The sequence below is a fragment of the Phaethon aethereus genome (genome assembly GCF_964289735.1).
Source record: "Phaethon aethereus genome assembly, chromosome: 17".
Lineage (NCBI taxonomy): Eukaryota > Metazoa > Chordata > Aves > Phaethontiformes > Phaethontidae > Phaethon > Phaethon aethereus.
In genome coordinates this window covers 6062636-6076209 of record NC_138593.1, presented here as the reverse complement: position 1 = coordinate 6076209, position 13574 = coordinate 6062636, and the positions used below count along the sequence as shown (strand labels likewise).

The 13574-nt window shown below is 36.3% G+C and overlaps 1 protein-coding gene across 1 annotated transcript in view; it reads left to right on the top strand.

Annotated features, from left to right (window-relative positions):
• The window catches only part of RIMBP2 (RIMS binding protein 2), a gene marked incomplete at both ends in the record, with an annotated part of 156231 nt that overhangs the window by 29193 nt on the left and 113464 nt on the right, over window positions 1-13574 (top strand). Inside the window, one exon of the mRNA XM_082007801.1 lies at window positions 9485-9622. Within this exon, the coding sequence (XP_081863927.1) occupies window positions 9485-9622 (138 nt within the window). The remainder of the gene's footprint in view (window positions 1-9484; window positions 9623-13574) is intronic.

Below are 13574 nucleotides of genomic sequence, written 5' to 3'. Positions count from 1 at the left end.
GCAAACTGTGTAAAGGGAAAGTACATCTGCTCCAAGAATTGCAAGCAATCCTTCCTTTTAAATATCCATAATAAACTCATATCAAATACAAAGAAAACCAACATTTCAGCTAGGTTTTATAAAACCATGACTGGTAATTTTTTTTATTTTGCAGTTCCTGAAAATCCAATGAATCATTTTATTTACATACTTTATTGTTTGGTTTTCTGTCAATTTTAAGAATTTGTAGCTTGGTCACAGTTTTCTAGTTACTCCAAAAGCTAAGTTTAGATGGCAGGTCTTTTATCTATATGCTGTGAGGATACACGGGAATTTTTACATCATGTTTTTATCATACACTTAGACGAAAGCTCTTGTGCTGGCCTTATAGTTTTGCAAGTTGCTCTTTGTTTCTTATTTTATATGCAGCCGTAAATGAATGGACATAGCTATAAAGTTGATTAAAGAAAGGACTTAATTAAGGGTTGTAATTAAACTAGTGGAGGAAATTACAATGGAATTGAAAACTCAAAATGAGCCCGTGTGATGTAAAGGCTAATGGTGTTAAGGCAGTAATCGCTATGAAATAATTATTCTGTAGCCATTAGTCTTTTCTAATGAGATTAAGGATGAGGTGGCATAATCTTGCTAATTAATTTGTTTTGTGACTTTGAAATATGAAGTAATAATACAAAACTGAGGATTGTTTAATACACCAGAAAGCTCTCAAATCGTAAGACAAATATCATCAAAGTATTTCCATATTCTCAGTTGTAATGAGGATGGAGGACAATATTTGACTCAATATCAGAAAATGAAAACAAACATATTGCATGGTTTAGCCTTACTGATGGAGAGAGATCAGGAGATAGATTCTCCAGATGGCATTTGAGGTGTTTTGTGAGGACTTTATACTAACGATTACTTCCCTCAAACCTGGCCTGTGGACCATTTCTAAGAACATTAGTGTAGCACCTTTCAAAATTTTATTTTCATATCAAATTGAGGCCTTGCCTGTTAGCTAAGACCTTTGAACAACACCAAAAAAAGAAATAAATGCAAGGATGAGGAGATAAAATTATTTTTGTACCTTCTTAGAGAAACATCAGTTGTTACTATCACAGTGATGCAGACTCTTCTTCTAAGTCCTTGCTTTCTGAGGCAAGATAATTCACATTTCTTTCCTCCCCTCAGATTTCTCCACGACAGCTCCATGTTTTCAGTGAACTTTATAGTGACACTTCTCACCTATGCAACAACTATTGGAGCACCTGTGTCATGTTTCCCCCTTGTATCCTAATCTGACAGAAAATATCCCCGCTTTTCTTTGCAGTCAAATCCCTGTCTTAGAGTGCAAGATCAGGGGAGTAGTGCAGCAGAAGAGCAAAATACATTCAAAGTAATGAAATTAGCTCTGCAGTGTTGTAGTTAACAAGTTAAAAAATATAGTTTAGGAGTCACAAAACGCCATGTTGTTCTACTTGTTGAGTCTGTTGATTAGCAGCAAATATCTTCTTGCAGGGCAGTAATAATTTTGGAATTGACTAAAAGTTGTGATTTTTTTCCTCAAACAGTAATTTTCATAATTCCTCAAGGCTTGCTTCTTAGGCGCTACTACTATTTTAAAAGCTTTTTGGTGTTGTAGAAAGCTTGTTACCTCTTCTGCAATTTCTCCCCTGATCTTGTATATATAATTTACAGTCAACTTCAGCCATAGTCCTTTTTCAGTGGCTGTGTAGATTAGCTGATTTGGATAAAATTTGGTGGTAATGCAGAATTGTACTAAATATCTTTTTTTCCAATGAAAAGGTAAAATATTAAGTAAGATTGCAAAGCACATGAACTGTTTTTTCTGCTGGCAAGGCTGTATGAAAAGTAAAGTGTGTATTTATGTGTATCATTTGTAAAGGCAGTTGCCTGCAGCCAAATCAATGCACTGTGACCCTGTCAGATGTCATAAATTACATAAGGTCAGGCGTGGGCCAGTGGCATGGTAGGAAACTAAGGAACCATCCCTGGAAGCTGCAGGCAGTTGTGCTGAAAAAAAAATAAATAGCATTTTATGTTTCCTTGGGGTTTAATTTTGGATCAATTCTTTGTTCTAGATCTGTGTGGATGTGGAGGTGTTCTGGAAGTAGTGATGATGCTGTCTTTTAGGTAGGATGCAGTACCCTATCATTTTTTTAATTATAGTCATAAAGATCACATTAGTTTTTGCACATAATGTTGGGCTATTTCAATGGCACAATGGTTTAAGATTTTTCTTGTTGGTGAAAATATGCAGGCAGATGTAAAATTTCATAATTTTTCATTTTTTAAAAAAGATGCCACATGTGAACTACTATGGACAAATAGAGATTGTAAGCTTGTTGAGGCATGCAATGTTTTTCTGTGCTGTGGGTAGTACAGTGTGCCATGTCCCTTGACTGACACTCTGCAATATTGTATTGCATTACCACAATACAGTTAATGAATTTGTTCTTTGTGGTATTTTTAAAAGGTATTTCCACAGTGCTACTAGTCCAGGGTTTGCCTTATTGTTACCTATGTAGACTTGATAAGACTAATAAATTGTAATAAATTAATTATAAACAGTAAATAAAATATATATCTCTGCACACATATACATACCCAGACAGAGTGTAGAGCTGCATAATTGTTATACATTGTAATACTAGTGATTTTTTCACTAATACTGGATATTTCTCTGATAGAGGCAGAAGAAGGGCATGTATTAAAAGCAGAGGCAGGTCAGGGTAATCCTTTCAATTTAAGAGGAAAGATTGAAATGTATTTTGTGAAGGATTTATTGAAGTGTCTTACATTACAAAGACAACATTTAAGAACTGCTTCAGCAGACTGATAACTTTGTAATTGTTGACATTTTGCCTTCCGTGTTGAATGTTATTGTCTTTCATGTAACTTGGTTACTGATTCTTCAATCACAATGCATTTGTCATTTGTAATATAAGATCAAAGTAAATAGCTGAATTATTTTTAATGTATAGTTAGAGATTGTAAAATATGTGACACAATGACGGCAGCTTTCAAATTAATTTCCAAAACAGTTTCATAACCCTGTCAAGTAAGGATTGTCAATGTAATTGGGTTTTGTAGCTATATTGCTTTATCTTCAAAGTTAGTGAAGTATTTATACCTCACCAATCAGAAAAAGTTTAGTTGTCATAAAATACATTGGGTGTTGTAATTTGAATGAAACACTGTTACAGACTCCAGTACAATTTACAGTTTTAAGGAAACTTTAATGAAGGTGTGACTTTATAGATGCTCCTTAGAATGTCAGTATGCAGATTTAAACCTCTACCTTTTGCTAACATTTGCATCTTGCTGATTTCAGCTTGAAAAGAAGTAAGATAAAGACATAGATTTTCAATGGATGTCATGGTTTAGCCCCAGCCGGCAACTAAGCACCACGCAGCCGCTCGCTCACTTCCCTCTCCCCCAGTAGGACGGGGGAGAGAATTGGGAAAAAACCACTCGTGGGTTGAGATAAAAACAGTTAATAGGACAGCAAGAGAGAAGGAAACAACAATGATAACAACAATAATAATACTGACAAGGAATGTACGAGAACAAGTGATGCCCAATACAGCAATTGCTCACCACCCGGCGATCAATAGCCCGTCCCCAAGCAGCGATTCCTGCTTCCTGGCTAATTCCAGTTTATGTACTGGGCATGACGTCGTATGGTAGGGAATATCTCTTTGGCCAGCCTGGGTCAGCTGTCCTGGCTGTGTCCCCTCCCAGCTTCCTGTGCACCCCCAGCCTTCTTGCTGGCAGGCCAGCACGAGAAGCTGGACTGTCCTTGACTACTTAGCAACAACTCAAAACATCAGCACGTTATCAACATTTTCTCATCCCAAATCCAAAACATAGCCTTACACTAGCTTCTGTGAAGAAAACCAGCTCTATCCTGTCTGAAACCAGGACAATGGACCATGATAAAAAGTCTCATTATGCTACACCTTTATGTATCAATACTTTCTATCACTGTATTATGAAAAAGCACAATAAGTAATGTTAAAGTTTTAAGATTTCCCAATGCAGTTTTAGGACTTGCACATTGCTTTTGCCTCTTACTCCTTTCTGGAGGTCAGTCACCCTAACATATTATGGCTTCAGAACTGTTGCTTATGATAATCTCTGCTTTCAGTTAATAGCCAATAATGAACCGTATGTATTTAATCCTTTTAGATTATCTTATGCATAAGTTTAAGCAGAAGGTTTTGCATAAGGATGGGGTGAGGAAGATTAAATTAGTTAAGATTGCTGGAATACTTGCAGAAAGATGAGTTATGAAAGCAACACCAAGAAAGATTTTTAAATTAATGTAATAAAGGACTGGAAATATTGGAAAGCAAAATCCCCAAGAAAATGCTGGTCAGGAAAGTGTCCATGACCAGTCAGCTGGATACTAGGAGAGAGTCTGTTTAGATTTATGTAGAGTAAATGTATTTTCATCTCCTCACTCATCTTTTATAACCATCTGTTTTCATGTTGTCTGTCCTAATGGTCTTCTGAAGTTCCCTGTTCATTTAGTGGGAATTTCCTGGTGTTGTAGATGTAATATAATGTGCAAGACCATGCCTAGCACACTTTTCTTGCGAACTGAAGTGATGCCTATCCTCAAAAATTGGTACGTCACATGGGTCTAGAGGGAAAAGGGTATCATTATTTGTGAAATAATTCCTGTTTCAAACTGCTGTTAAGTGCAAACAGAACAGTAAACTAGATAACTGCATATCCATTTGAGGATCATGCTATAAAGTGCAGAGCTTCACGCCGGTGGGACAGAAAAAGAGCTGGAATGTCTTTTCTCTTCCAGCCTATGACAGAGACAAGTCTTGTTTTTAAATTAGAATGAAGATACCAAAATATCAAAACCCCACATCAGGGAATGAAACTTAAAGGCAGCCATTCTCCAGTGTTCAAAAAAACACTGAATGAATGCACACACCCCAACGCAGCTTCTATTTGTTCATATTTGTTCCTTACTTACAGTGGAAGTGATGTAAAATGAATGTAAAAACAGACTTGCCATTATGAGCATCACTCTGTGTTCTGCTTCCTTTGTAAATCATTACTGTACTCTTTTGGCTCCAAACAGAGGTGTTAAGCAGTAGCCAGCAGTAACTTCAGTATATCATTTGACCTCATGTCCTCTGCCTCCTACGTGATTTTCGTAGAATGACTCCCAGTTCTTGAGTTGACTTCTTTATCATTTGTATGGCATAGCAGTGATCTCTGGGAAAGATCTGTCTAAAGGGTCAACTGTTCTTGCTGTTTCTGTTACCTGAAATGTTCCTGAGTGAAAATTCTATGATGAATATTATCATAAGCATATGGATCTAAGAGATAATTTATTTACCTGCATTTATAATAATACTGTAGATAGTAGAACTGTAGACGTGTGAAACTCCAGTTGACTCCTTGTCGTTTATACTTAGCCCATTGGAAAGACTATAATTTCAGAGGAATGGTAACAACTCTCTTTGAAAAGCTGATTGCAAATCCTGTGCTTGAATACCAAGCCTTGAGCACTTTAGAAACTATCCTGTTCCCGTGTTCCTGCAGCTGTGAGCTTGCATTTTCAAGGCCTGTGCCCATGAAACATCCTATGGCGCATTGAGATGATCCTTGCAGCAAAAAATTACTGTTACAGGTGTGTGTGTGCTTAATTTCATTTGTTTATGTTTTTAAGAAATAATGCTATCTCTCCAAACAGAACTTTGATGAATTCATACTGCATAAAGTGACTTCTCAAACAGTATGTTCCCTTAAGAAAAGGCTTTGTTACTATGAAACAGAGTTCTTTAGCAGTCAGCTTGCACCTTAATGAGTCATTCAGATAAACAGGTTCCAGTGAAGATTGAATTACGATCCTATTCAGCCAACACAAAGCAACCACTAGTTCTTCTCAGGAAACTAATGAATAAATAAAGGATCCTGTGCTTCCAGGCCCAAGCCTAACAGAAATGTAAGCATGCGTGCTTTTCTGTGTGATTTCCTATGCCCTACAAGTACAGCCTTGATGTTGCCATCAGAATTAGATTGGTACTGATGAAGACATCAAACATTATGTAAGTAAAGACATTTAAAAATAGATGGAAATGTGGGGGTATGAGTGGAAGTATCTATCATTAACTCTGAACAATCTGTTAACAATAACCTTTGATATTTAGCTTGTGCCTATAGGATGCAATTCATATGCCTTGCCATTTTGTGTGTGGAGGGGCACTACCCAAAGTTATTTTTAGAATTCCATTTTAGTGAAAAATACAAGTTTCAAAGTCTTTGGAAGAACTCATTTGTGCTTATCATGTACAGAGGCCAATAAATATCTCAGCTCTTCTCTGTTGTAACATTATGATTTTTAGCACAAATTCAGACCCTAGAGAGCATTGTGCTACATACATGTAACCACAAGAGTGATTTCTCTGATAAGTTCACAGTTTAGCATGTTATGTAAAATGAGTAAGACAGAAGAAGGGAGTGGGAGGAAGTCATGGAACAACACTGGTGGGGATGAGAGTAACCTTGGTGTGTTATCTGGCTGAGCATTACTTACTTTTCGTAGGTACTGAACCATCTGAGAATTTTAAGGAGGGCGATTGGATACCTTTGTCAAATGCTCATAGGGAGGCTTTTCCTGGGAATAAGAAGAAGCATAAAGACGCCTATGTGAAAATGTGCCTATTGAGGGATGAAAGGTGGAACTGTTGTCTGAACAGAGGTGGGAACTGATACCTTGATACTTTTTAACAGGATGTAGACTGGACAGGGTCTAGATGCTCTTCGCTGGGTGCAAGGAAGCTATTGTGTTTCCCCTGCTGACTGCACAGTGTGGTGTGCTGAGCCTGGAGCACAGGGGGGCTGTGTTTGAGCATTTCTGAAATTCTTTCCTACCATCTTGCAGTGTAGCTGAAATGAAGCCATCTCTGTAAAGATGGGGGCTCATCTGAATTTAATTTGCTGAACTTAATCAGCAAATCTTTCTACTCAATTTTTTTTCTTTTCTAGTTTTTGAAATGCAACCCAAGTCAAATATTATGGAAAGGTGCTGTAGTGCTTCACAGCTGTGGTTATGACACCATTTATTTATAAAACTCTTCTTTCAAGAGCTCTAACATATTTGCACACAATTATTTTGAATATTGCAGAAAGAGGAATGTGGAGATAGAACATGTGGTTCAGAGTTGTGAAGACTTTGTGCAAAAGTGAGGACACAGAGAAAATTCGTACAGAAATTAACTGCAAAACACCCTCTGTTTCCTGCAGGAGTATGTCTGATACTGGTTTCATCTTACGGAGTCTTCCAACTAGAAAAATACTAGAGGAAGATTAAACTACTTCCTATCACATGTGCCATGGTAAAATTTGTTAAAAAGATAGTTATGGAAAGGTCAACAAGGGTGCTGAGGACCTCAGATGAGTAAACCTTTTCATTTGTGGGCAGAAAGAATCTAATGTATTAGAGAAACTGTTCTCCGTGAAACACGTTATTTAAATATATGACTCCCTTCAGAGGAAGTTAGAAAGTTCTCTGTTGAGAGTAATGTTTATATGAGGAAATGAACAATCATAAATGGAATACTCTGTATTATTAAATACTTATGGCCGCACTGTAGCTATACAATTTATTTATTTGTTTCTTTAAGGTTTTTGTGCTATAGATCTGCCTAGAAATCCCATTCAAAAGTTAGGTATGAACGGAGTACGTCCTGGCTTAGTGGTAAGATACAATAAAAAAGTGCAGATGAGCAAATGAGCATCTCATTTATACTTTATCTTTGTATTTGGTCTTAAAAGAGAGAAATTCTGGGGAAAAAAATCTTTACGCTTGTATTTCTTCTCTTCTTTTAATCAATGCACCTAATACTGTTGAATACTCAGCCTTTCCAGTGTATCTATGTAATGCACTGTACATGTTTTAATTCAAGCGATCGCTTGTGAATAGGCATATAAATTTACTGGCCCCATGCACTGCTCAAATGCTTGATGTTGTGCATCTTTTGGAATTTTTTAATTGGAGTTTTAGAGTGATTTTAACCATGCCAGTAGAAGTTTCTTTCTTGCCCTTATTTGCATGCTGGTTTTCCCATCAATTCATTCTATCACTTGAATTACCTTGTAAATTAAGTCTTAAAAATCATAGGGTTTTTTGACAGATCTGTATCTGAACCTTAGGTAGTGGAAACAGCCACCTATTCATTACTGTCCATGAAGTGGACAGTCACGTAAGTATCGTTATATGTAATCATCTTAGTGATTTGCTAAGCTTCTTCTGGGAATAGGAAGAACAAGTTAATTGCATTTCATGCTAGACTTTCCATCAAACTTTGATTAATTTAAAACTGGCACAATGCTGATGCTATGTTACATTATTTTTTAATCCTTTTTTATGTTTAAAAAACTTTTTCACCATTTTTCATGTTTCCTGGGGAAGCAGCTTAAAATGCATATGATTCTTGCTTGCTGTAGGTGGTATTAAAATTGATTGACTTACAGCGTAAGGAAGAGAAGCTAGTTTTGCCTGAGGGGGGAACTGCTTTATCAGCTCTTTTCTTGGATTACAAAGCTAAACTATAAACAACTAGGATCTTACCCGAAGATCAGTGTGAGTTTTTCCATTGGTTTCAATGACTTTGGGTTGTGCCTATCTCAATAATTTGTGGTCTCTATTGGGTTATTTTGTAAATGGTGTTTGATTGTTGGCCAGAACAGAAAATGCTAAGCAAAGAACTAAGTTGTTTTGAACTATCCCAAATTCAGGATCTTCTAAGGTTCCTCAGAAACATGTGCATTTCAAATTATATTTACATGAAAATGTTATGTATGTGAGGTGGTTGTTCCCAAACCTTCTTTAAAAAGGAATTTGAGAATGTTGATGTCACTCTCTCTATCCAGAAAAAATTGAAATACCAAACCAAATAATCCCTCTTAAACTAGGGAGCACTGTGAGTTGTGTGGGTGTGCTGGCAAAAAAACCCCAGGATTTCTAATGGTACTTTGTGTAAACTATGCTGGAATTTTGTTGTTAATATAAAGAGATACTCTGACAAACTTGCAGACTCTAATGATAAACGTTAGTCAGAATTTTTCTGCTTAGTTCTATATCCCTGCATTTTATAGAGAAAATATTGAAACTGAGGTTTTTTGTTTACCCTCTGAAATTAATTTCCTGTGAGGGACCAGTGACCACACTATTGAAGTTTTATTTTGGAGGTTTATGTTGAACTTCAGTCTTGTTGCCTGCCCTGGCAAAATGTTTATTCAGCAAGGCTGAATTTATTAGTTTAGATGGGCTTCTATTTTGTGTAATGTGTATTTAACCGTCACTTTCAAGCAGCTTTTGGGGGCACATGCAATGAAAAACATGTTAATGAAACATGCAGTGTTGTAGGAAGAGCAACTGCTAGTCAGCAAGTACAAATGCAGTTTTAACAAACTGGTCACTTAAAACGTTTTGTTTTATTCTACACAGTTTGGAAATGATCCATCATGTCTGCAGCCTGCAACATTACAGAAAATATTTGATCAAACCCAGTTTTTAGAAGAAACCCAGATTTCTAAGTCTCATGTCACCACCTTAAATCAAGAGCATCGTCACTGGCAGTTTTTAGTAAGTCCTGTTTTTACTATGTTATGGCAACTGATGAATTTGAAGACAAGCCTAGTTCTGCAGTCCATGCTGCTTCTTTTGTTTGCTTGGTTGGGTTTTTTTGTTTGCATGTGCACTAACATCAGGGACTTGGGGTTTTCTGAGGGGGCATGTTTGGGAGGAGGGTTTATCTCCACGATCTTTGTAGTAATAGATTTTGTATTGGTTTCTTAGAACCTTGCAGAATGGTAGTACTGCTTAAATAATATACATATGTACTTGGGACATAATTTAATCATTAAATGAGAGTTTAATAAAGAAAAATGTGATAGTTACTCCAATGTTTTGTTCTGGCTGCATGAATACAAAATTGCAGGATCCAGTGCTTGATGGTTATGATCAGCACATTCCAGTCTGTTCAGTTGTATACATACTGACACTTGGTTCTGAATGTCAGCAGATTTCTTCTGGTTGAATTTCTGTGTGTTTGCACGCATTCTGATTTTCAGGCACCTTTTGCATTCAGAGAAGATCCTTTTAGAAGGGTTCTTTGAATATAAAAGCTGTAGGATAATGTTAGTGTACCTGAAGACAACATCCAGAGAGGAATCTGTGTGCCAGTGACGTGCCTTGAATTCTTCCTTGTAGACAAAATGCTTTCACTTAAGTACAAAGACATTTGAATACATAAACGGATAAATTTCTGTTTCTTTTTAAATTCAGAGTTGCAGATGGAACACTACATTTTGTTTCCTATAATTAATAGCTGTTTTATCTGCTTTTGCTTTCATTACACCAAAGAATTTACTTCTTTTGGGACTGTGAAATTATAATGGGTGTGATTTATTTTCTTTTTTTTTAAAAAAAAACTGGTAATGAAAACAAAAATACTGTGAGGAAGGAAGACAGGCTTTTGGAGACAAGTAGACTGAAATAGTCTTTGAATTTTGCAGTCAATTTTCAGCAGTAAATGCAGTTTGGTGAGTAGAGGAGATGTAATGTGTACGGGTTATCCTCTAAAAATTTGCCCATTGCCCAAGATAGCCAAGCCATAATGTCATGGTTGTCCTTTTCATAGAAGTGCCTGCTTAATCAAGCCACTTCTCCCACTGCCCACCCCAGCATTATTTTTAGCACAGCTCAGTTCCTCATGCAGTTGCTTTTACCAGCTGCAGAAGCAGTTGTAATTTGGAAAGTGTAGCATGCCTATGGGGAGTGAGCGGTGGGCAGATGACTGGTGCTCATGCTACTGCCAGCAGAAACAAATCCTAGCACTTCACAGTGCATAATAATACTGGGACATGAGGATCCTTGTATGAACTTCTAGAATTGCAGAAACTGGCTATATTTTATCTATCATTTTAGAAACGCTGAAAAGAACCACAACTGATTGGATTCAATAATAGCAAAGCAAATAATATTGATAAGTTTGGAACTCTATATTGCCTCTATTCTTTGTTTATTATTTAGTCCTAGTAAAAGGAAAACAGTTGCTTCTGAATGTAAAGAAATATTGAAACTTTGTGACTTGGCGAGGAAACGTCTATTATCTGTTAGCAGTGTGGTTTTTGCTAATAGCTGAACCAAATTGTATTAAAAAATTGTTCTTTCTTTATCAAGAGTAAAGGATCCATAATTGTGTTTAGACATACTATTTCAAGATAAAGCGGTAGAAGCTGTTTCTGTTGTTTGAGTTCAGAATTACCTGAAAGAGAGCACACTACATGTTCCAGAGCTTCCATTAAGATACAAACTTCAGGGCTTTGTTTCTCAACCTAATGCTGTTTTACAGAGAAATAGTCTTTTCAAATGAGATAGAATAACATTTCTCTCCAGTGCTAAAACAATTATATTTTTAAAAATTCAGTTTACAAAGCAAAGCTTAAAGTTGAAATGTGCTCCCTAAATATCTTTATGTCCCAACATTGGCAGCCATTGCTTTGAATTCTCCTTGCCAAAGATACAGATGATATTATTAGTCTTGAGTTACTCTTATTTTAACAAATATATTTACTATGATGGTACTTCTTTGAGTGATGTGTAAGTAATGATTGGCTTGGACATGTTCTGCACAAAAGTAAGGGGCCATGTGTTCAGGGATGATATAGTGAGTTTATTACTCTTCAGAAAACATGTTTCCTAATGAGTGAATATACAGAAGAGGCAATCAACACAGGGTCTACCAAGGGAAACTCTTATTAGACCTAAGGAAAAAAATACTTAAAATTAGGGTCATCAAACACCAAGGTATTTTGCAGCGAGGCTGTAGAATCTCCTTCCTTGGAGAGATGAAAACCTCAACTGGTGAAAGCTCTGAGCAAATTGATCCAGCTCTGAAATTGGCCCTGCTTTGAGCAGGAGGTTAGACTAGGTGACCTCCAGAGTCTGCCAACCCAAATTATCCTATGATTATATAAACAGGAATGCTTACTTACATTCATGAATTTTCCTTATTTATGATTATTGGTTGTTTGTATCCATCTCTACAAAATGGCCCCTTTATATTTATAGTGAGTCAAAACAATAGATTCTTGAAAAGTATACAACAGGAAATACTAAAATCATGTTTGGTATTGATGGTATCCTTCTGTAGACTATCTTAATGATTGTAGGTAATATTCTTAAATTCTGTAGAGAATGTACTGTATAAGGGGCAGAGGAGTTGCTAATAAAGGTTTATTCTGTAAGCATGCTTTAGAGCTGTTAACATAGTTTTTGCACTCTGCGTAGAGTTGATTGCAAATCATTATTGCATAATTGAAGTTATACCTGTATTTAAACAAGACATGATCCTATAACTAGACCTGCATGTATGAATATTTGCTACTACTGTATACTCCCCCTTTTTAAAAATGAGCTATTGTGCCAGCCTAAAAGCATGTATGTCTGTACCTTTGTGAAGAGTATGTGCATACTTTAGACCCTTCAGCACTGGCAGGTGTTAGGAAAAATAAGATACTGTGATTTATTTTCCAATGATAATGAGTTCTGAGGAGCATGTATGTTGGTCAGTTACTTGATCCACATTTCTTGGCGACTGAGTTATAAGATGTAGTTCATATATCACCTTTGATCTTCAAGGCACTTTGCAACCAATAACTAACAGAATAATTTAAAATGTTTATAAAAAGATAGAATTTTTAAACCTGTTATTCTCACTATTCTTACATTGTACCTCACTGAACTGAAAGTAAAGGCCTAAAGCTTTGCTTTAAGACCCTGATACTTGAAGCCTGAGGTTCTGAACTTGATGCTGGATTTATCCATTTGAAGGATCTAAGTTCAATTGCATCAGAAGTAATTATATTTAATATGATGAGAGAAAAGTGCATAAATGTGATATTTTGAATGGCTGTTAATGCCGCCTTTGCCTCTCTGTTTCTGAAAAGAATAATTACATAGCTGTGATGTGAACTGAATGTTAAGGTCTGGTGAAAGATGTTTCTGGTAAAAAAAGTTAAGTCAGTCTTTTAACGTTGTATGTAGAAGTTCCCTTAACAGAAAGCATTTGAGAAGTTAGATAGTTTTTTGTAGACCCAGACCCAGCACACTCAAAAAGATTAAAAATGGGATGCCACTGAAATTAGTGGGAATTTTGCTATTAATTTAATTCACACAAATTATTCATGCTTTAAAGAAGCAGGAAGTTGTGTTGTAAAACAAAAAGCAATGGTTTGGATTAGGGTTTTGAGAATAGAATAGAGAAATGATTATTTGCAGCAGCTCTTTTCAGTACGGTGTAGACTGTGTCTTTGAGTCCATTCAGAGTCTATTCTCACTGCTCAGGTTTGTCAATATTTAAGGGCAACACAAGAAATCTCAATGGTTGTTGGGTAGTAGCAGCCTTCTGGATAAAGGGTGGACACCCAAACCAACCTCTATTTAAAACACTCTTATTTACATAGTGTTTTAGTATGGATAGTGAGAGCGCTAAATACCTTGATGCCAGGATTAAAATTTCCTAACAAAATAC